Raw genomic sequence first — 25,699 nt, 5'->3', positions numbered from 1 at the left:
AGAATAAGCTTCATAGTGTGTTTGTTGGTTTGTTTGGCTATGGCAAAAAATAATTTTAAGTTTGGCCTTCGTAAAAATATTAATACCTCTTCCCTTGTAAATGCTTTGTTCTATATCCATATTAAAAACTTACCAAATTGATTGTAGGTATAAACACCTATGAAAATTGGTTGAGAAATAAAATATTACTGTGTTTATGGTATATATACTCCCTGATTGTGGCTGATATTTAACAGTTTTGAAGTGTTAATTCATTAGATTAGCACTTTGATAAGGTTAAAATGTTTTTTTCAAAATCAATACTTTTCTTGACTATTTATGATTCTTGTGACCTTGACCTTGGACCAAGTGACCCTAAAAACCAAAAAAAAATCTCTCTTCCCCCCGAGAAACAGATTTATAAATTGAAAGATGGAATTGCTGATGCAGTAAAGATAATTAATATGAGTTTGAGTTGACATATCAACTGCTAATAAAATGATTATAAGTACAACAAAAAACATTTGAATGCAAAAACAACCTTCTTTTAGTGCCTTTCATTTTCTTTACATATGCAAAGCTAATACACAAGAATCCTTCATAGTAACATGGGGAAATTGATTACTTACTTGTGGTCTTATGTTGGTAATGTTCAAGAATGGTAGGGTATGTTGAAGTGTGTGCAACAACTTTGGACTGACAATTTCTTTGACTGGAATCAAATCATCAATACTAAATGTGGTCACTGGACGTCCATATCTGACGAAAAACATCTCAACTGTGTTTCCATGGTACTGAAATAAAGTTTTCATTTCTTTTAACATTTAATCTATTTTTTATATATATTAACCGAAAGCCAATACTGGATTCAAACATATCATTTGCATTGTCTATACTGTTAAATACAAAACCTTAATTCCACTGTCAAAATATTAAGTAGTGGAGCCACTGCTTCCAGGGTTACCGAATGATCATTTCATGTGAAAACTTCATATTTTTCCACAACTCTAAACCTTTAACAGTGACAACACCATGATCTTATAAAAACCTGATGGTTCATTGTTTTTTATTCTTCTATTCTATATTCCCCTTAATCAAATTTATTACTATATTATTTACTTGTTATAAAAGTATAATTTTGAACTTTTTACAGAGTAATTAAAATAACATTTCCATAGTTACAACCTAAGCGATACTTGTTTCAACCAAATTTTCTTTCAAGATATGGAATTCAAACCAAAGCTGCTCAGGTAGATTGATCGGTGTTTGCTTTACGCCGCCTTAGCGCAAAAAGGCTATATCGCGGTGAGAGCTAATTCAAATATTTTTACAATTTAATGCTCAGGTAGAACTAGCTTAAATCTATTAAATACAAAGCCACCCATATAGCAAACACTTTATCTTCAAATATTTGAATGGCTCATCAAGCTTTAATATGATAAAACTCATATTTATACTACTAAAATAACGAGGTCCTATTTGTTAGCCACCATAGGGGGTAAAAACTATGAATCAAAGAATTCAACTTTATATATAACTAATATAGGACAATAGTGTTGATTAAAAATTACGTCATTCCAGGCCCTTTTGTTTTCAACATAATTAATACATGTATTACCAATAATTAACATGTTCCGGGTCGAATCCGATACCGATACCAATAGTATATGTCACCTGTGACCTATTACCTAATCTGTACGTTCCGCTTTTGTCAGGCGCACCATCCAATGGTGTATTTGGGATTTGCTACATACACAGGTCATAATCACACCTGAACTTCGTCATTATACAGGGATTGACACTACTAAATTCAATCATTGTCACATGAATGTATTTTCCGTCTAGTATTCAAATCAACACGACTTTATAAGATGACAATATGAATACTTAATTCCAGAATAAAAATAAGGCATAGGTACTTTCCAATTTGTTAGCCGGCTTGACATATAATTGAATAATAAAATCGAATTAATATTACCAATAATTAACAAGTTCCGGGTCAACGAGTTCAAACAGAAAGATTTTGAAAGCAGAAAAAGCTGTTCACCTTATAATCAGCATGACTTTATCAGATAACAATACGAATACTAAAAATCCAGGTTAGAAATAAGGCTAAGATACTTCAATTCAGACACGGACCCGCGGATGTGTTCTAGTGGACTTATATAATTAACAACTTTTAATAAAGCTATTCGATAAGGCTACAGTTTTTGATGTATATACTGATAATACTTACTCCAACTTTCTGAGTGACCACATTTTCTAATGGCAGGCTTAGGTTTGTTGCAAATGCAATTTCAAGCCATCGTAATGCAGTTTCATTCAAATCTTTAACTTGTATACCCAGATCCTGAAAAAATAAAATATTTATTAAACATTACAGAATATAAATTTAAGTAAGCTTGAGACTAATTCTGCACCTACGATATCCTTCTTAATTTTGCACCTACGATATCCTTCTTTTAAACACACTATTCTTTATACATGTATCACACACTATCCTTTTTACATAACTTCCCTCTTTTTATCACACAATATCCTTCTTTTTGATCACACAATATCCTTGTTTTTAATAACACAATATTCTTCTTTTAATCACACAATATCCTTCTTTTTGATCACACATTATATCCTTCTTTTATATCACACAATTGCCTCTTTTTATCACACAATATCCTTCTTTTTGATCACACAATTGCCTCTTTTTATCAAACAATATCCTTCTTTCCACAATATCCTTATTTTCATCACACAATATCCTTCTTTTATATCACACAATTGCTTCTTCTTATCACACAATATCCTTCTTTTTGATCACACAATATCCTTCTTTTTGATCACACAATAATTATCCTTCTCTTATATCACACAATTACCTCTTTTTATCACACAATATCCTTATTTATATCACACAATATACCTCTTTTTATCACACCATATCCCTCTTTTTATCACAAAATATCCCTCTTTTTATCCCACAATATCATTCTTTTTAATCACACAATATCCCTCTATTTATATCACAATATAAATCATTTTACCATCTTTTTAACACATGATATCCTTCTTTTTATCACATTAAGTTTATGACATGAGGTTGCATTACATATATATGCCTTAATCAGTTGGTAAATATACTACATGTATTGTAAATGTTTGTTTGAAAAATTTCTGTAGCTTCCACCTTCTTCAATATAAGAATCAAAATAATTCACTCTATTAAACATGATCCTTGTAAAAGTTGTTTTTCATTTCAAAACAGAACACAGCAAAGTAAAATAGGATTTTTTTCTGGAATACTTTATGTGAGATGTCACTTTTGTACGATTTGACATTCATGTCATTATTTAATAAACATGATAAATGCATCTTCGGGGAAATAATCTGAATACCCTTTACCTGGGGTTAGATATATAAATGCTTCTTCAAACAGCCTGCTAATGAAAGCTTGTGGAAAATAATCTGTATACCCTTTACCTGGGGTTAGATATATAAATGGACAAGGAACAGACCAGAGAATGATATGTCCTTCTGTTAGACATTGGTGTAACATGAAAATATCAGTATAAATATCTTAAATGACATTAGTCTTGAATGTTTACATGTTGTGCTGTTATACCAATGTCCAATTTTAGGGAAGGGTTGAGGGCTAGCAAACAAGATAAACCCACCACATTCTTTATGTGCCTATCCCAAGTCAGGATTCCAGCCTGTTATTCAGTTAATGGTTCATGTCGGTCACATTTGTTAATTGTTTGTTGTTTTATCATACCAGAACGTTGCTCTTCTTGTAATGTTGTTGCCTTTTATAGCCAACCTAACAGTAAAGGCTTGGCTCATTGTTAAAAGCAGTACGGTGACCTATTGTTGTCTTATGAGCCATCATACCACATCTCCTTATTTTTATATTGCACTGTTATAAAAAGACAGAACTAATCATTATTGTATTTACCAGCTACATACATTTTTAAGTACATATGTTATGAATGTCTATTCTTGACTTGTGAATGGAGCTGTATCAAATGCTGTTTGAGTTAGATCTTGAGCTCCATCCACAAGTCATATTGATAGAACAATGTGAATTTCATATTTTAATTTACATGAATCTTTTCATGTTCAGTTCAAGAGCTTGACATTTCAAATGTCATGAAAAAAGACCAAACTTTCATTTATATTTGAAAACAAATTAGTTTTACGTAAAATTGTAATAAAAAAAAATGGTAATGTTTTTTTTCTATGTGCATAAAATAACAAATGAAGTTTTATTACAAACACCTTGTTCACACATGAGAGCCTGAATCTTTCAACTCTATCATTAGAATGAATTGCAAAACTTTTGCATGCCTGACTTTCTCATTAATTAATAAATTATAAATGAGAATTTTTTTTTTTTTAAAGTTCAATACATTATACATGTTATAATTACAGAAGGTTAACAATGCATGTGTGATATTTCATCTGAACAAGTCATCAACATAGCTATTATATTCCCATTCTTAAGAAGTAATTTCCTCTTTTCATATATAAGAACTTTGGGATATTAATTACTGCTAATTCCTAGCAATAATTAACACCTGTGTAAAGTCAACCTATCAAGATTTTCTAGTAGTTGAGCAAAATAAAATCAATGGTTAAGCTATATTTATCTGTATTAGACAGTTTTCTGTGATCCATTTACAAATCCATAATGGTATTATTGGTATCTTTGACATTGCAAAAAAGATCTTTGTCTTTGATGTCTGGAGTAATCTTCTTATGAAAATCTATGGAGGTATTGGCATATATTACAAATAACAGTTCTTATCTGGAAACATCAATATCTTTTATTGGAGACAATTGCTCTGAGAATGTTTTTAGAAATGCAGCAAACAAACAAAGTTTCTTAACACTTATTGGAACTCGCATCAGTGAGCATGATAAGCAAAAGTTGTATGTTTTTTATGGAACCCAGGATCATGAAAGCTACCATTAAAGATCAAAATAGTAGACATACACATTTGTGCATTATCCTGTACATTTCCTATGTAACTAAGTTATTGTGTCACAGTAAGAACCTCTTGTTCAATGGGTCATCCTGTGTAACTCATCCATAACTACAACTCGAGAATTGATGGGTCATATAAAACCCTAAGTCTCCCTTCTATTTACTAACCCTATCAAAATCTAGTTCTACTGAACCTTTTTTTCCCCAGAAAAAGTTATTGGTTATTGCACATGTATGTCCTATCCATCCATCTACAATTTTTTTTTTAAAACTAAACAAAGAATAATTACCTCCCATACGCACTAGTAAAATGGGTGTGCTAGTAGATTTTCTTTATAAAAATAAGAAGATGTGGTATGATTGCCAATGAGACAACTCTCCACCAGAGACCAAATGACGTTGTAATTAGCAACTATAGGTCACTGCACAGCCTTCAACAATGAAAGATACACATATAGCGTTTGTTTACTAATGCAAGCTTTATTATAAATATTTGAAGATGTATTTCGCAAAAATGAAAATGACAATCAAAGCACGAAAGCGCTGTAAAGGCAGTTAATTACAGGTTGTGTGTATTTTAAGTCCAGTTATATCATTATCTTGCATAGTACAGTGTACTTATCAGAGGTGGCTTTCAGTATTTAAGATTTAGAGTTCTCCAATGATATTGAATAAGTTTTATGAATGTCATATTCTGAGCACTATATGAAGGCGATTGTTCTCACTTGTTTATGAACTAGTGCATTATGTCCAGTTTGTACCTTTTTTATCTATGTTTATAGTCAAATTAGTTATCAAAGGTACCAGGATTATAATTTAATACGCCAGACGTGTGTTTCGTCTACATAAGACTCATCAGTGACGTTCAGATCAAAATAGTAACAAAGCCAAACAAGTACAAAGTTGAAGAGCATTGAGGACCCAAAATTCCAAAAAGTTGTGCCAAATACGGCTAAGGTAATCTATTCCTTGGATAAGAAAATCCTTAGTTTTTTCATTGGCAATCATAACACATCTCCTTATTTATATAATGATCTATATTCAACGACCTCAGGTACAAAAAAAATGTATGTAACTAAACTATGATGGGAAACCTTTGACTTCTTTCTTTATATAAACTTTTGATTTGGTACCATAGAACTATGTAGAGTAAATGTACATTGCAACATGTCAACTCTTTCAACTCCAAGCAAAATTATATTTCCAAGCATAAAGTAATTTATGAATGAAATAAAATGCTCCGCTGGGGCGCAGCTTGATACGACCGCAGAGGTACAACCCTGAACAGTTGGGGCAAGTATGAACACAACATTCAAGCTTGATTCAGCACTGAATTTGGATTGTAATTAAATATTTGACACAGCATAGGTTTCTGACACAGAATGAAAGTGGTCTAAGATACTTAAAAAAATTTAATTTACCTATTCAAACCATATCATTATTATTTGCTTTTATATATAAATCAGAAATAACCAATTTAAAATGGAAAATTTTAAAGAAAAAAAAGGAAAAAGAATCCCCCCCAAATTTTTGAACCCCCTTATGATTCATCACCCCAAAACTCAATCCCAGCCTTCCCTTTGTGGTATGGTACCTTGCAGTACAATTTCATAAAGATCCATACACTTGAACACATGTTATTGTCTGGAAACTAGAAAAATGCTTGTTTTTTGGCCCCTTTTTGGTCCCAAATTCCTAAACGTTTAGGGCAAATACCCCCAAACTCAAACCCAGCTTTCCCTTTGTGGTATGGAACCTTGTAGTACAATTTCATAAAGATCCATACACTTACACACAAGTTATTGCCATGAAACTAGAATAAAATGCTTCGCTGGGCGCAGCTTGATACGACCGCAGAGGTCGAACCCTGAACAGTTGGGGCAAGTATGGACACAACATTCAAGCTTGATACAGCTCTGAATTTGGATTGTGATTAAATATTTGACACAGCATAGGTTTCTGACACAGAAAGAATGTGGTCTAAGAACTTGAATTTTTTTAATTTACCTATTATGGTCCAATGTCCAAAATCAAAATACATGGTTAGAATCAGCATATCAAAGAACCCCATACATTCAATTTTTGTTGAAATCAAACAAAGTTTAATTTTGGACCCCAACTTGGACCAACTTGAAAACTGGTCCCATAATCAAAAATCTAAACACATGTTTAGATTCAGCATATCAAAGTACCCGAAGAATTCAATTTTTGTTAAAATCAAACTAAGTTTAATTTTGGACCCTTTGGACCTTAATGTAGACAAATTTAAAAAACGGGACCCTAAATTAAAAATCTAAAAACACAGTTAGATTTGGCATATCAAAGAACCCCAATAATTCAATTTTTGATGAAATCAAACAAAGTTTAATTTTGGACCCTTTTGACCTCAATATGAACCAATTTGATAGCGGGCCCACAAATAAAAAATCTAAATACATGGTAAGATTCAGCATATCAAAGAACCCCATATATTCAATTTTTGTTGAAATCAAACAAAGTTTAATTTTGGACCCCAATTTGGACCATCTTGAAAACTGGGCCAAAAATCTAAAATCTCAATACATGTTTAGATTCAGCATATCAAAGAACCCCATATATTCAATTTTTGTTGAAATCAAACAAAGTTTAATTTTGGACCCCAACTTGGACCAACTTGAAAACTGGTCCCATAATCAAAAATCTAAACACATGTTTAGATTCAGCATATCAAAGAACCCCAAAATTTCAATTTTTGTTAAAATCAAACTAAGTTTAATTTTGGACCCTTTGGACCTTAATGTAGACCAATTTAAAAAACAGGACCCAAAATTAAAAATCTAAATACACGGTTAGATTTGGCATATCAAAGAACCCCAATAATTCAATTTTTGATGAAATCAAACAAAGTTTAATTTTGGACCCTTTTGACCTCAATATGAACCAATTTGATAGCGGGCCCACAAATAAAAAATCTAAATACATGGTAAGATTCAGCATATCAAAGAACCCCATATATTCAATTTTTGTTGAAATCAAACAAAGTTTAATTTTGGACCCCAATTTGGACCAACTTGAAAACTGGGCCAAAAATCTAAAATCTAAATACATGTTTAGATTCAGCATATCAAAGAACCCCATATATTCAATTTTTGTTGAAATCAAACAAAGTTTAATTTTGGACCCCAACTTGGACCAACTTGAAAACTGGGCCCATAATCAAAAATCTAAACACATGTTTAGATTCAGCATATCAAAGAACCCTAAGAATTCAATTTTTGTTAAAATCAAACTAAGTTTAATTTTGGACCCTTTGGACCTTAATGTAGACAAATTTAAAAAAGGGACCCAAAATTAAAAATCTAAATACACGGTTAGATTCGGCATATCAAAGAACCCCAATAATTCAATTTTTGATGAAATCAAACAAAGTTTAATTTTGGACCCTTTGGACCTCAATGTGGACCAATTTAAAAACGGGGCCCAAAATCTAAAAAATTAATACACGGTTAGATTCAGCATATTAAAGAACCCCAAGAATTCAAGAATAAAACCCCATTGAAATTGATCAAGAAATAAGCAATTTATACGAAGTATCTTCTTTTGCACAATACTGTGCAATTGAATATTTCTTGCTATTGCGCAATACTGTACAATTGACAATTTCTTGCTATTGCGCAATATTGTGCTATTGGATATTTCTTGCTATTGCGCAATACTGTTAAATTGAAGATTTCTTGCTATTGCGCAATACTGTGCAATTGAAGATTTCTTGCTATTGTGCAATACTGTGCAATTGAAAATTTCTTGCTATTGCACAATACTTATTATATAATAATTTACACATCCTGTTTGGTGTGTATCTCCTACCATATCATTATTATTTGCTTTTAAATATAAATCAGAAATAACCAACTTAAAATGGAAAATTTTAAAAGAAAAAAAAAAGGAAAAAAAGAAAAAAAAAAAATCCCCCCCCCCCCCAAATTTTTTGAACCCCCTTATGATTCATCACCCCCAAACTCAATCCCAGCCTTCCCTTTGTGGTATGGTACCTTGCAGTACAATTTCAGAGAGATCCATACACTTGAACACAAGTTATTGTCTGGAAACTAGAAAAATGCTTATTTTTGGCCCCTTTTTGGCCCCCAATTCCTAAACGTTTCGGGCAATTACCCCCAAACTCAATTCCAGCTTTCCCTTTGTGATATGTAACCTTGTAGTACAATTTCAGAAATATCCAAACACTTACACACAAGTTATTGTCATGAAACTAGAAAAATGCTTGTTTTTTGCCCCTTTTTTGGCCCCTAATTCCTAAAATTTTGAGGCAATTACCCCCAAAATCAATTACAGCCTTCCCTTTGTGATATGGAACCTTGTGGTACAATGTCAGAGAGATCCATACACTTACACACAAGTTATTGTCTGAAAGTTACAAAAATGCTTATTTTTGGCCCCTAATTCCTTAACTGTTGGTACCATAACCCCCAAAATCAATCCCAACCTTCCTTTTGTGGTATTGAACCTTATGGTGAAATTTCATGGAGATCCATTCACTTAAACTAAAGTTAGAGTGCGAAAACCAATGTGTCTTCGGACGACGCCGGACGACGCCGACGACGACGACGACGCCAACGTCATACCAATATACGACCAAAAATTTTTTAATTTTTGCGGTCGTATAAAAAAGCTTGTTTTTTGCCCCTTTTTGGCCCCTAATTCCTAAAATTTGGAGGCAATTACCCCCAAAATCAATCCCAGCATTCCCTTTGTGATATGGAACCATGTGATACAATGTCAGAGAGATCCATAGACTTACACACAAGTTATTGTCATGAAACTAGAAAAATGCTTGTTTTTTTCCCCTTTTTGGCCCCTAATTCCTAAAATTTGGAGGCAATTACCCCCAAAATCAATCCCAGCATTCCCTTTGTGGTATGGTACCTTGCAGTACAATTTCAGAGAGATCCATACACTTGAACACAAGTTATTGTCTGGAAACTAGAAAAATGCTTATTTTTGGCCCCTTATTCCTAAACTTTTTGGGCAATTACCCCCAAACTCAATTCCAGCTTTCCCTTTGTGATATGGAACCTTGTAGTACAATTTCATAAAGATCCATACACTTACACACAAGTTATTGCCATGAAACTAGAAAAATGCTTGTTTTTTGCCCCTTTTTGGCCCCTAATTCCTAAATTTGGAGGCAATTACCCCCAAATTCAATCCCAGCATTCCCTTTGTGATATGGAACCTTGTGATACAATGTCAGAGAGATCCATAGACTTGCACACAAGTTATTGTCATGAAACTAGAAAAATGCTTGTTTTTTGCCCCTTTTTGGCCCCTAATTCCTAAACTTTGGAGGCAATTACCCCCAAAAATCAATCCCAGCATTCCCTTTGTGATATGGAACCTTGTGGTACAATGTCAGAGAGATCCATACACTTACACACAAGTTATGTCTGGAAGTTACAAAAATGCTTATTTTTGGCCCCTTTTTCCTTAACTGTTGGTACCATAACCCCCAAAATCAATCCCCACTTTCCCTTTGTGGTATTGAACCTTATTTTAAAATTTCATTGAGATCCATTCACTTAAACTAAAGTTAGAGTGCGAAAACTAATGTGTCTTCGGACGACGATGACGCCAACGTCATACCAATATACGACCACAAAAATTTGTTTGCGGTCGTATAGAAAGGAGTTCTTAATTAAGAAATAAACTGATTCGCTGAGCGCAGCTGGATACACCCGCAGAGGTACTACCCTGAACAGCTGGGGCAAAAATGGACACAATATTCAAGCTTGATACAGGTCTGAATTTGGATTGTAATTAAATATTTGACATATTATAGTTTCTGAATAAATGTAGTCAATGAACTTGAAATCGGTTATATGAATTGAATTTATATTCAATTAAAGATTTCTTGCTGTTGTGCAATACACTGTGCTGTTGTGCAATACTTAATAAATCTGTTGCCAGACTATAAACAAATAAAGTTCAATTTCTTCTCAATGTCATATTTGAAATTTATGAAAATCAATAGGGAGATTACATCAATAGCTATAAATAATTCACCAAAGTTTCATGTGAACTGCTTAAAGCATTTTTGAGTTGTTGTCCAAAAACTGGAAAATCCCCCCTTTTTTAATGAATAAAACCCCATAACTCAGAAATGTAAAATCTAAAATTTATAAAATTCTAAAGGGAGCTTACGGATTAATAATTTAGTCTTAGATGCAAGATTTTTTTATCAGTTGTTAGTGGCTTTGAACTAGCTGTCAGTAACTGCGAGTACTCTCAGATTTGTACTTAGTGTCTTTTTGTTGTTTGGATGTACAACTACCTGTATTTATCCATCTGATGAGTTTAGCCTCTTTCAACTGATTTTTATAGTTCTTTCTTATATTGTACTGTTACACCACTGTCCCAGGTTAGGGGGAGGGTTGGGATCACGCTAACATGTTTAAGCCCGCCACATTCTGTATGTACATGTATGTGCCTGTCCCAAGTCAGCAGCCTATAAAAGTGTAATTCAGTGGTTGTCGTTTGTTTATGTGTTGCATATTTGTTATATTTGTCCCTTTTTATTACATAAAATAGGCCGTTAGTTTTCTTGTTTGAATTGTTTTACATTGTCATTTCTGGGCCTTTTATAGCTGACTGTGCGGTATGGGCTTTGCTCATTGTTGAAGGCCGTACTGTGACCTATAGCTGTTAATTTCTGTGTCATTTGGTCTCTTGTGCATGTGTGGAGAGTTGTCTCATTGGCAATCATACCACATCTTCTTTTTTATATTTACATCAACAGATATAAAAAATTCACCAAAGTCAAGGTGAGACAACAAAACTTAGTTGTAAGATCTCTGAAATTTTTTACACGGTACGAGTTTTTCTCATTGTTGGAGATTGTACGGTGACAGTAACACCTGTAACTGCTTAAACCCATTTCTTATGCACTTTAGATTGATAAACTCACTGAATATCATACCACATCTCCTTATTTTTATATGCATTACAATTTACATGTGCATGTAATTGTAAATATATATATATCAGCACAAAATTCATTGCGTCACTTTTATTTATGCATCCTTTGGCACAATACAAGTTCTAAAATTACACAACATAAAACAACTAAATGTTATTTCAGATGAAAGTTTTGTTTCAGTTCCATTCATAGGATTTATTAGAATTTTGTATGTTTTGCCAAGTCCAATAATTCGCTCTATGTGACATAGAGACATAGTTGACTAAACCACCAGGTGTCGAACATTCAAGAATTTTCAGTGTTTCTGTTTTTATTTGATGAAAAGGTTGCCTGAGCTCTAGGAGCTTTAGGTTTTATCACGGGATAATCTGTGCTGTCAATAATAATCCAAGTCGTAGGAAACTTTAATTTGAACTTGGATGGTGAAAAATACCTGACTAAACCACTAGATGGCCAAGTGTTAGCCTCACACCACTGTTTAGACATAAAAACAATCCATGTATACACAATATTCTTAACACTAGATTCAATCTAGAATCTAGACAGTTCAAAGTTGGTTGTATGATGCCTCAATTTCATCAAAGTCATAAAAAAACTGATTTTCAACTGACACCCTATCAATTTGAAAATATATGTATCTCAAACAATGTGCTGCTGGACCAAGTGTGGTCAAAACAAATAAAAATTTAGTATACAACTCTAAACCGGTATAAAAATGCATGGCTGTGTCACGTGTCTTCATTTCAAAATTCTCTGCTGAAAACATAGGCATTGATGGTGTTTGCGTAATTCCATCTGTGAAGCTCAACATTAGCTCGGCAGTTGGTGGTGGACAGTCATAAATCCTTTCTGCAGTATGAATGACTTCTTCAGGAAAACCAACTTTACAATCAAAACTTTCCTCTAGATTTCTACTACAATATTCATCAAGTTTAGTTCTTTTGTTTTCACAGGAAACTGCCCTGATTTTTCTTTTTGCAGACGATTCAGTCTCTTGCTTGGTCCAGGAAAATAGGCTGGGAATTGCAGTAGACTTAAGTCTCTGTATGGTGGGTTTGCGCCCTGAAAAAGGTTATAAAACATTAGTTTTTTTATAATTAAATGAACTTCCATTAGCAATGTATACTTTGTACTACCTGGCGAAATATTAACTAGATTTATTCATTACAATCTGGATAAAACTATGTTTGCCTGATTCAATGTATGTTATGTAAATCCAAAGGACAAACAATGAGAGACTTATGCAACAAACGTACATTGTTTGTACCTAAATAACTATAATATAGATGAGAGCATGTCATTGTTTTGTTCCTGTTAACATTGTCATTGATATTTTTCAAGAAAGTCTATGAGGCATAGCTTATGCATTCCTGTCATTACTACATTAGCATAATTACTGCTAAAATAATTCTCAGTATGATATACCTCTTGTAAGAAATCATTATAATTGTAGCAATCACCAAAAAATCTCAAACAGATCACATTGAATCGTAATCCAAAAAAATTATGACGTCTTGAATTACCCACCCCCTTTTATTCTAAAACGATAATTGCGGTTGTAAACAGACTTTGGTTTATTCGCATGGCGATTACATATATAACTATATATTTCACAAAGAAAATAGAGTTTTACCATGAATAGTTTCCTGCACGTAGTCTTTTTCAGTAAAACGTGCCTTGCAAACAACAGCTGATTGAGATGGACTCCACGATATCATCGTGTTCTCGTCCAATCTGCGTATGGGCCATGGCGTTGATCCAACTTTTCCTTCTTTTTAAGTCATTTGGAAATGCATGTCCTCCTCTTAAATGACATCCAGGTACACAACAACAAGTATTTGGCATCGTTAATTAAAAATATAACTGAAATAGTTGCACAGTGCAGAAACCGGAAGAAGAGGAACAGGATCCGCTACCACGGCGCCACCTATTCAGGAACGATAATTTGCTACTTTATATAACTGCGAAAATAACGTTAGACGGGTTCACGTGCATAAACAGAAATGCGCTTTAAATTGTATAATATAATTCATGTTCAGTCGACCTTTAATTATTATATCAACGACTGAAATGATTTATAAACATCTAGATTGCAGATAACACTCGAAATTAACCCGAGCTCTTTCCACACGGAATTCAAATAATTCTAGTTTGTCAATCGGTTGACTGCTTATAATGCAAAATACTAATATATCAAAAGTTTTTAAAACTAACAAAACACAATGATCGTTTCTCTATTTCCCAATGTAAATGAAATGAAACAAAAAACATTTTATATCGCAATAAGAAGAGGAGAGAATTCAACATTTCCGGATCTACTTGGAGTCTAATGACCCCCCACGTAGATAAGTTGGATATCGCGGAAGGAAGGATTAACCCGGCAACTAGAAAGGCATTAAAGCACTGCCTTTAAAAATGTCGCTACAGAAATGTTAGAGTACCAGTTATACAGCTGTAATCTATTTTCTCCAGACTTAAATTATTTTTCTTGCAAATATGTCTAAGGAAAATTTCATAGCATCACAGATTCTAATCAACTTCAGAAATTACCATCTTTTACTATATTTCATCAAATAGTCAACAAACAAAACAAAAAAGATGCCAAATGAAGATAATTGTATTTCTATGTAATGGACACCTACACAATAAAATCAATTGGTCTAAGAAGGTTTGTTTTTCATTTTTTACATCTTATATTAGTTCATTGACTTACTGATTTTTCAGCCATTTGAATGAAGTGTAGTGAAGGAAAATCAAAAAAAATTTCAAAATAATTTGTATATTTAATAAGTAAAGGCTTCACTAAGGAACTTTATTAGCTTGCCATACTGATGATAACAAAAAACATTAGGATCTAAAAAAACAAACCAAAAAGGACAAAAAAGTTTGTCAAAACTAACAATGACTGAGAGACAGACAGGCTGACAATAACTGAGAGACAGACAAGCTGACATTATCTGAGAGACAGAAAGACAGACAAGCTGACATTATCTGAGAGACAGAAAGGCAGACAAGCTGACATTATCTGAGAGACAGAAAGACAGACAAGCTGACATTATCTGAGAGACAGAAAGGCAGACAAGCTGACATTATCTGAGAGACAGAAAGACAGACAAGTTGACATTATCTGAGAGACAGAAAGACAGACAAACAGACAGACAATGCCTGAGAGTGTAACACTATGCAGTGATGAAAGAATTGAAATTATTAAATATATTTGGTAAAGTTTATAATTATTAAGTCATAGTATGTATTATTGTTAATCTACAAACGTGACTTTCTATATGTACATGCTTTGGCTTTAGGGATGTTCAAGTTTATGAAAATTGCTTTTTCTGTCAGTAACAGGTGGTCATCGTGTTGTGGCCTGTTAATTAAACATTTATAGTTTTGTTTTGATTAACCTAATGTTAAGTATATGGAACCAAAAGTAATGGTCACTGTTTAGAACAATTTTATTTGTGGCTTTGGGCTTTCTAAAAGTAAGTACCTATCAAAAACAAAATTCTTTCTAAATGAAAGTCACGTTCGTAGTTGTATAAAAGGAACTGTCTCTGACAAGACAGTTCAGATTGTAACTTGGCACAGAATAAAAACAGTTCCACTTCTCAGCCTTTGAGTTCAATGGTGCTGAAAGAGAGTGTGACAATGACCAAAAGACAAACAAGACAGTCTGAGAGACAGACAGACAAACAATGACTGAGAGACAGACAGACAATGAGTGAGATAGCCAGAATGGCAATGACTGAGAGACAGACAGACAGACAGAGTGGCAATGACTGTGAGACAGACAGACAGACAGACAAACAATGACTGAGAGACAGACAGACAGACAATGAGTGAGATAGCCAGAATGGCAATGACTGAGAGACAGACAGACAGAGTGGCAATGGCTGAGAGACAGACAGACAGACAGAGAGTGGCAATGACTGAGAGACAGACAGACAGACAATGAGTGAGATAGCCAGAAGATAATGACTGAAAGACAGACAGAAAGAGTGGCAATGACTGAGAGACAAACAGAATGACTGACTGAGAAACAGACAGAATGACAATGACTGAGAAACAGACCAACAGACAATGACTGAGAAACAGACCAACAGACAATGACTGAGAAACAGTCTGACAGACAATGACTGAGACAGTTAGAATGACAATGACAGAGAGACAGCCAGAATGACAATAACTGAGGGACAGAGTGGCAATGACTGAGAAACAGACAGACAGACAATGACTGAGAGACACAGTGGCAATGACTGCGAGACAGACTGACAGACAATGACTGAGAAACAGACAAACCGACAATGACTGAGAGACAGACAATGACTGAAGGTCAGACTGCTCATTGTTGAAGGCTGTACGGTGACCTATAGTTGTTAACTTCTATGTCATTTGGTCTCTGGTGGATAGTTGTCTTATTGGCAATTATACCACATCTTCTTATTTTAAAATGACTGAAAGACAGACAGAATGACAATGACTGAGAGACAGACAGACATTAGACAATGACTGAGTGACAGACAAACTGAAAATGATTGAGAGACAGACAGACAGACTATGACTGGGTAACGACTAGGAGACAAACAGTATGACAATGACTGAGAGACAGACAGACTGAAAATGGCCGCAAGACAGACAGACAGACAATGACTGAGGGAGAGACAGACTGACAATGACTAAGAGACAGACAGACTGACAATGGCTGGGAGACAGGCGGACAGACAATGACTGAGAGAAACTTAGAAAGACAAACAGACAATGACTGAGAGACTAAGTGGCAATGACTGAAAGACAGACAGAATGACCATGACTCAGAGACAGACAGACTAACAATGACTGAAAGGCAGACAGTATTACAATGACTGAAAGGCAGACAGTATGACAATGACTGAAAAAAAGACTGAAAATGACTGAAAGACAGACTGACAATGACTGAGAGACATACAGATTGACAATGACTGAGAGAAAGACAGACAGACAATGACTGAGGGACAGAGTGGCAATGACTAAAAGACAGCCAGAATGACAATGACTGAGAGACATTCAGTATGACAAAAACTGAGAGACAGACAGAATGACAATGACTGAGAGACAGACTGACAATGACTGAGAGACAGACAGACTGACAATGGCTGAGAGACAGACAGACTGACAATGAATGAGAGACAGACTGACAATAACTGAGAGACAGACAGACTGACAATGACTGAGAGACAGACAAACTGACTATGACTGAGAGAAAGACAGACTGACGATAACTGAGAGACAGACAGCTGACAATGAATGCAAGAAAGACAGACTGACAATGACTGAGAGAAAGACAGACTGGCAATGACTGAGAGACAGACAGCTGACAATGACAGAGAAAGACACACTGACAATGACTGAGCGGCAGACAGACTGACAATGACAGAGAGAAAGACAGACAGACAATGACTGAGAGAAAGACAGACTGACAATGACTGAGAGACAGACAGATTGACAATGGCTGAGAGAAAGACAGACAGACAATGACTGAGAGACAGAGTGGCAATGACTGAGAGACAGCCAGAATGACAACGATGGAGAGAGAGACAAAATGGCAATGGTTGAGAGAGAGAGACAGACTAACAATTACTGAGAGACAGACAGACTGACAATGACTGAACAAAGAATAATTTCCTCACATACGCACTAGTAACATGAGTGTGCTAGTAGACTGAGAAACAGACCAACAGACAATGACTGAGAAACAGACTGACACACAATAACTGAGACAGCCAGAATGACAATGACTGAGACAGCCAGAATGACAATGACTGCGAGACAGACAGACAATGACTGAGAGACAGACAGACTGACAATGACTGAGAGACAGACAGACAGACAATGACTGAGAGACAGACAGACTAACAATGACTGACAGACAGACAGACAATGACTGAGAGACAGACAGAATGACAATGACTGAAAGACAGACTATGACTAAGAGACAGACAGACTGACAATGACTGAAATTCAGACAGACAGACGATGACTGAGAGACAGCCAGATTGACAATGACTTACAGACAGACAGACAATGACTGAGAGACAAACAGACAATGACTGAAGGTCAGACTGCTCATTGTTGAAGGCTGTACGGTGACCTATAGTTGTTAACTTCTATGTCATTTTGTCTCTGGTGGATAGTTGTCTTATTGGCAATTATACAACAGAATGACAATGACTGAGAGAGAGACAGACTGACAATGACTGAGAGACAGACAGACAGTCAGACTGATAATGACTGAGAGACAGCCAGAATGACAATGGCGATGACTGAGAGACAGACAGACAGACCGACAATGCCTGACAGACAATGAATGAGAAACAGACAGACAGACAGATAGACAATGACTGAGAGACAGACAGACTGACTATGACTGAGGGACAGCCAGAATAACAATGACTGAGAGAAAGCCAGCATGACAATGAGAGACAGCCAGAGTAGCAATGACTGAAGGACAGACAGACAATGACTGAGAGACAAACAGACAGACAATGACTGAGAGACAGACAGACAGACAATGACTGAGAGACAGACAGACTAACAATGACTGAGAGACAGACAGACAATGACTGAGAGACAGACAGACTGACAATGACTGAAAGACAGACGATGATTGAGAGACAGCCAGACTGACAATGACTTACAGACAGACCGGAAATGACTGAGAGACAAACAGACAATGACTGAAGGTCAGACTGCTCATTGTTGAAGGCTGTACGGTGACCTATAGTTGTAAACTTCTAAGTCATTTGGTCTCTGGTGGATAGTTGTCTTTTTGGCAATTATACCACAGAATGACAATGACTGAGAGACAGATAGACTGACAATGACTGAGAGACAGACAGACAGCCAGACTGAAAATTACTGAGAGACAGCCAGAATGACAATGGCAATGACTGAGAGACAGACAGACAGACAATGACTGAGAGATAGACAGACTTACTGACTGAGAGACAGCCATAATGACAATGACTGAGAGACAGCCAGCACGACAATGACTGAGAGACAGCCAGAGTAGCAATGACTGAGAGACAGACAGACAGACCAACAATGCCTGACAGACAATGACTGAGAGACAGACAGACAGTTACTGAGAGACAGCCAGAATGACAATGACTGAGAGACAGCCAGAATGACAATGACTGAGAGACAGAGTGGCAATGACTGAGAGACAGCCAGAGTGGCAATGACTGAGAGACAGACAGACAGACTGACAATGCCTGACAGACAATGACTGAGAGACAGACAGACAGACAATGACTGAGAAACAGCCAGAGTGGCAATGACTGAGAGACAGACAGACAGACCAACAATACCTGACAGACAATGACTGAGAGACAGACAGACAATGAGAGATAAAGTGCCATGACTTAGAGACAGACTGACAATTACTGAGAGACAGACAGACAATGACTGAGAGATAGAGTGCAGCAATGACTGAGAGACAGACAGACTGACAATTACCAAGGTATTATTTATTTTAGGGTTTCAAATAAGTGAATATCTAAAATATATGACTTCCTGTTTACAAGTTGACGAATGATTATAAGAAAGATATGACCCATTGACTCCATGACAAATGATTATAACAAAGATATGACCCATTGACTCCATGACAAATGATTATAACAAAGATATGACCCATTGACTCCATGAACTATACTTAAAGATTGAGTAAATATGACCATGAATATCCATCCTAGCACACATAAAATCATAAACTACAATGATCTTTAAAAAAAATATTCAACTGTATGATTTAAAGTTTTCTAGCAATATAAATAATCAGATCTTGACCCAGATGGTTTGATTTGGTTCTAGCTAAATAAGTATGGTAATACAACTCTGTAAAATGAGAGAACATAATCAATACAACAGGGTCATAAGAGACATATTTTTTACCGCCCACACATTTCAGCTCTTAAGATAAACATTGTCAAGTGTTATGATTGCAAAGAAAATATATCAGTCTCAATCATGGCATAACTGTCAATATACCATATGGTCTATTTAAGGTATCCATTCTGTAAATGTGTTTAGCATTAAAACAAAAATGTTCAATTATTGCATTATGACTGAAACATGATTGTTGGATATATATAGAGAATTCAGATTAAGTTCATTTTATTGTGCTTCATATCACTTTATAACTGGAAATAGCCAAACCATAATGCATTTAGTTTTTATCATTAGACAATCAAACACAAAAACAAAATGATGAAAAGCGATAATTGTGTGTGTATGATAATAATATTTCATTTTAATATTCATTTACAATTAAAAATTAAAAATAAAAGTTAAAGATTTGTTTTCTTTCTCATTAATATTTGTCTAATATTGTATATGAGATTAAAATGATAAAAACATAAGAAATAATAGAAAATTATAAAAATTTAAATTTGATTAATTACAATTATATTTCACTTTGACTTACATGTTTCAATTATCAATTGCAGGCGAGACAAAAACAATCTTGATTATTTTGCTCTTAGATGGATATCAATCATCAGAGATAATTATTATAATACTACTGATGGTTACAACTACATGTAATTAAAGTTATATGATATTCTTTTGAAATAGACATGGTTCATGTACAATGAAGTTTCCCATGTCACCATGTTTTTTGTTCCTACATCCATACCATTGAAGTCAAGGTCTATTATCCCAAGTGGGGTAACAAACATGACTTTTAGGTACAGATGTGCCACTCAGTATTAACAAGTTTGATCAAAATCTAAAATCGAAGCATCATTGGTGTTGTGATCAAGCCAATTTTGTAGCTAGTCGGACATTTTTTCTGATCTCATTTGCAATATTTTTTTTCCATTATTTTATTTTCATAATCTCACTTTAAAATGATTATTCTAATGCCAAAAGATGGAGAATTTCTCAATATTAATGCAAGATTTGAAAGAATTTGCATCAATATTGAGAATACCCTAAAGTCTATAATAGTTATCATCCCTTAACAACTTGAGAGTTTCAAAACATCAGAAAAATAAATTCTACTTTTATTTTTCCTTGCACTTGAATCCCAGTACATTTTCTGATAGCAGAAATCCAAATGGGACCAATTTGGTCCTTAGTTGAAATATTTAATCTATATGAACTCAAATAAAAACATTGGGTTATAGAGCCATGAAATAGAAATAAATTGGTTAAAACGTCAAAATTGAACAAATCTTGAGTTTGATGTACACGTACAAATATATAAAAGTTCTATATGTTCTACATTAAAGGTAATTTTATAAAGGATGCTAGTAAATCTGTTAATATAAGAGATTTGAGATAATGGTTCTTTGGACCACTGCTCCAAAATGGTAAAATGTTTAGAAAAATTAAATGCTGTAAAGTACATGTATTTGGACTCAGCTTTATTTTATTCCATGTCACCTAGTTACTCTAGGGGTTTTTCTTGGTATTCAGGGGGAAAGGACCCTGGGCATTTTTGGAAATATTTTGAGCAATTTTCAAAGAAATTGGGAAAACAACAAATATACCGGATGTGATTTTAGTGTGTATAGTTCATTACAAATCATCTTATTGTGAAAATAAAGTAAGAAACTACCTTAGTATCAAAATACGGGAATTCTTAAAGCGCACAGATTAACTGCCTTCTTACCTTTTTTACCTTAAAAGTAAAGAGCGTAGTTTCGGTAATAATAACTTCTGGATCAATTTTCGTTTGCAATTTTGAGATTGTTTGGGAATTTTTCCTCCCACAAAAAATTTGGCAAAATGTAGGGGGTTTTTGCAATTGGGAATGTGTCCGAATACCGGAACACGTAGAATGCTAGAAAACTCCATGTATTTGTTAATCAGTCACTGCCCTTAAAATGTTTAAATTGATATCAAAACTTAATTTAAAAATGTTTAAATTGATATCAAAACTTTATTCAAAAATGTTTAAATTGATATCAAAACTTTATTCAAAAATGTTTAAATTGATATCAAGACTTGCAAGGATGAAAGACATCCTCAGTGTAACACTGACAAATGTCAACTGGTATTACCTTATGCAAACAAGAACTTTCCTTTAACACTTTACAACTTGTAATCAGAAATTATTTATAAATCTGAAGCCAAAAAGGAATAAGTTCAATAACTTTTCTATCTTATTTTGTTAACAAGTTTCATATTAAGGAAGGTTAACAAAATATATGCCACACTGATTTTCTTTTACAGATTTGACCATAAACACATATGCACTTGAAATTATTGATTCAGTAGAATGGAAGCATTTTGATGATGCAGAAAGTGACTTTGTATTTAAGAAGAAGAACACAAAATGTTATACTACAAGTACTTTTGAAGCTATGACCTAATTTTTATAAAAGTATCAGTTATTGTATTCGTTACCTTTCTCTTTTGTTTTATTGGGGGGTGGGGTTAAAATAAAGTCATGTGATGTCATTTTTTTATAACTAGAAGCTATTTCAACATTTCTATTACATAAAATTACCCAGTCATCATATCTTTTAAGTTTGAATAAAAGGAGAAGTGGGTCATAATAAACCAATACAGATTTACTCAGTGTAATTAAAATTACCAATTCATTTGACACCTGTCTATAGGTAAGAGGAAATTTATGTTCATATTTCAAATGTGGGACAATAAAACCATTTCAATTCTGTTTGCCTTTTTTTTAAAACTTTGACTCTGTGGTGTACTTGTATCATTCCTGATCTATGTTCAATTACAATTTCCACCAATAAAAACTGACCGCCACCATACAGCCAATAATGCTTATAGTAGTATTAAAAATCAACAATCAAATTCAATCAATCTTTTTTTTAGTAAATTAAGTATTTGTATATTAATTATGTGAATGAGACGTTGACACATTCAATTCAATGAAAACCTGATTTTTGATTAATAAACTACATTTAAGATCTTTTTTCTTTCCAATGGAAAAAATATGTACCCAGCATATAATAATTCAATGTAAATATCCACATTCAAATTGAAAATGTAAAATCTCCAAGGCAACTGAAACTATTTCTTTAAGAATTTGATAATAGTTGATTTCTTATCTATGAAGAGCTTTAAATTCTCAAACATGTTATTTAATCATTTAAATCAGATGTGTTTTTGTTAACTGAACAATTCCTTTATATCATAAGATATTATCCTTACTATGAAATTACATTATAAGTAACAAAATGAGTTCTATCATGCCCTTCTGCACAGCAAGCCATTGATGTACACCTCAAATAAATGTCTTCGAAACTTTTTGAGTTTTCCATGGATTTTTTTTTTGTAGATATTAATGTAATATTTATGTTTAATGAAACATTCAAGGTTTTAATCAAGCAATGGCTTTTTATATCTATAATTTCACTGTAAATCTAATTATCAATCAGATTTTTTAGCATTAGTTATATATAGTGATTTGATACTATATTTAATTAAAAAGATTGCCTTTAAAAGTCTAACTTCAATGGACTAGGCTTTTATTTAAAACGATATGTTTTGGTCCCAGTTAAAATTTAAGTTATTGAACTGATGACTGCAAATGTATTACATATTGTATGAGATTTTTTTTATATTCAGAGGTACAAGTATATGTGTATTAAAAAGTTTTCCCGTCTATTGTTTTAAAATTTCAAAAATTGTCAACAAATTATAAACACATCCATTCAATTCAGATATAACTTAATAAGAGAATATAATTTACTCTTGCACTAAACACGACTCAGAAAAAATTCCTTGGCATATATGATATGTATGAGGTATGAGTATTAAGATTTTGTAACAGCATGAACAGTGGTGATTGTGCTACATGCCAAATTTTGTGCATAGAAAAAATAATTAAATTACCACAACAAGTATGTAATCAATAGGGACTGGTGCAGTTAGGTCATATTTATCTACTGATGGATATCTAGCTATATATGATCGTCTCACACGACCTCCCCTTTTTTCCACTCTATCTCCATCTGGTATCCAAAACCTTTCTACATTTCCCAAGTTTATTTTAATTCCATTTTTAAATACATCTTTGTTCTGGATTGTTTCGGTTTTTGGCAGGTTTCCAAGTATATGACGCTGTAATAATTTGTCAACTGCCGAGAAAAATCTTGTTGACGATGCTGCAAGAGGTTCCAAAGATCCGCCATATTCAGAACCTGCAACAAAAATCGATGCTTCAACTATCAAATCGAATTATTGGAAAATCAGAGGTTGTCACGATAAATTATCTATGAAATAAGTAACAAGACTATTTTCCTTACCTCCTCCAAAGCAGATCTGGAAGAAAACGAAAGCTGTCCGAAGGAACCACCTCTTAGAAGCGGGAAGGCCCATTTCTGCTTTCATAAACCACAACCTGCCATTAGAGCTGTTTACAATGTGAGTGCTCGGTTGCGCGCAAATAAATAGTTCTTCAGGTTTATCGACAAATATAAATCAATCTGTTGTTATTGTATTGAAGTGAATTATCATATATATTATTAATATCGAAACTATTGGAGGATGACACAAGCATTTGTTTTCTATTTATAGTATGTTGTTGATATTTTTTCGACCAGTTTATACGCGATTATAGGGTTTGTGGTTGCAAATGTTTACATTCACGATTCGGTAAAAATGTAGCATCGTTGAATGACGATTACTCTGTTTATTCCGAAGAAAAAGCTGATCACTGATAAGCTAGCATGATAATTTAAAGGAGTGTACATTTAAATTGTCTACTTGTTAACAATATCCAAACAGGTTACTGTAATACAGCTGTATATATAAAAATTCATTCATACAAATTATTAAAATTGCGGAAGAATTTCTATCTTCAACTTTGACCTTACAGCCACGTTCTACTTTTAGTTTCACTTTGACCAAAATAATGATATTAATATGATAATACCATTATGTTAAAACTGTACGGTATAAACAATTATATGTACACTGATATTTTAAAATATAACCATAGGATTGTTTTAGCTTACTTCACGGTATGGGTTTTTGCTCATTGTTGAAGGCCGTACGATGACCAATTTAGGGCCCATTGGAAGGGCAACAGTGGCGGATCCAGGGGAATGTTTACTAGTTCTGTGAAAATGCAGTCAATTCTTAAAATATATGCTGTATCATGATTAATTCTTATTTTCATCAGTAAATAACCAAATAATATTTGCCTCAACAGTGATTTGAGAGATCTGAAAAATTGTGGTATATATTTTTATATTAATTAATAATTTAATTCTGAAATTAAATCATATTAGAATATAAATTCTAAAACAGCTTTAATATACATCTCAATGTATTGGCATAACTCTGATACACTGTGCAATTTTTTGGTCATTAATGTGTATGCCTAAAAGGATATGTAGGACAGAAATTATTTCGTGTATACATTTATAGAAAAACGTATATACAGAAATATTATAATAGCTATTATAATTTCCATCTACATGCCTAATATATCACGTATTGTGTTACAACTTTAGATTCTACTGACGAGAAAGGTAACACTAGGCCACCCGGAAAGCTGATTTTTTTAGTTCAGTCTAGGTAGCCGAGTGGTCTAGAGCGCTGGAAACAGTGCAGGCGGTGTTGTCTCGATATCCTAATAGCATGAGTTCGAATCCCGGCGAGGGAAGATAAAAAATTCCGCAAATTTGCAGATTTAACATTGTTGTGCTGATATTTAGAGTAGTCATGAATATAATATGTGTTTTCAGCCCTGTATCACCTTCACTGGTGATCCAATCCATGGATCTGAAGTAGAGTTG

General features: G+C 33.8%; 2 protein-coding genes across 3 annotated transcripts in view; both read right to left on the bottom strand.

Annotated features, from left to right (window-relative positions):
* The window catches only part of LOC127706344 (tyrosine-protein phosphatase non-receptor type 5-like), a 72,219-nt gene extending 47,890 nt beyond the window's left edge, over window positions 1-24,329 (bottom strand). Inside the window, exons 1-5 of one of the 2 annotated variants that reach the window (XM_052210907.1) lie at window positions 24,203-24,329; window positions 23,790-24,097; window positions 2,216-2,329; window positions 609-773; window positions 134-157 (exon numbers count right to left, since the gene is read on the bottom strand). In XM_052210907.1, the coding sequence (XP_052066867.1) occupies window positions 134-157; window positions 609-773; window positions 2,216-2,329; window positions 23,790-24,097; window positions 24,203-24,287 (696 nt within the window). In that variant the 5' untranslated portion in view covers window positions 24,288-24,329. The remainder of the gene's footprint in view (window positions 1-133; window positions 158-608; window positions 774-2,215; window positions 2,330-23,789; window positions 24,098-24,202) is intronic. The other variant, XM_052210908.1, reaches the window with a different exon arrangement.
* On the bottom strand, window positions 12,012-14,185 carry LOC127706362 (uncharacterized). Its single transcript, XM_052210942.1, has 2 exons — window positions 13,570-14,185; window positions 12,012-12,998 (listed from the first exon to the last, which is right to left on the bottom strand). The coding sequence occupies exons 1-2, from the start codon at window positions 13,652-13,654 to the stop codon at window positions 12,484-12,486; spliced, it is 600 nt and encodes a 199-aa protein (XP_052066902.1). The 5' UTR covers window positions 13,655-14,185; the 3' UTR covers window positions 12,012-12,483.
* Window positions 24,330-25,699: the final 1,370 nt, after the last annotated feature.

The sequence above is a fragment of the Mytilus californianus genome, unplaced genomic scaffold (genome assembly GCF_021869535.1).
Source record: "Mytilus californianus isolate M0D057914Y unplaced genomic scaffold, xbMytCali1.0.p SCAF_6, whole genome shotgun sequence".
In the NCBI taxonomy this organism is placed as follows: Eukaryota; Metazoa; Mollusca; class Bivalvia; order Mytilida; family Mytilidae; genus Mytilus; species Mytilus californianus.
This window is presented reverse-complemented; position numbering and strand designations above follow the sequence as displayed.

Coding starts and splice junctions, on each gene's coding strand:
- LOC127706362 (XM_052210942.1), bottom strand. CDS start 13,654: ATGATATCGTGGAGTCCATCTCAATCAGCTGTTGTTTGCAAGGCACGT. Junction 12,999..13,569: donor CGTGCAGGAAACTATTCATG/GTAAAACTCTAT, acceptor AACCTTTTTCAG/GGCGCAAACCCACCATACAG.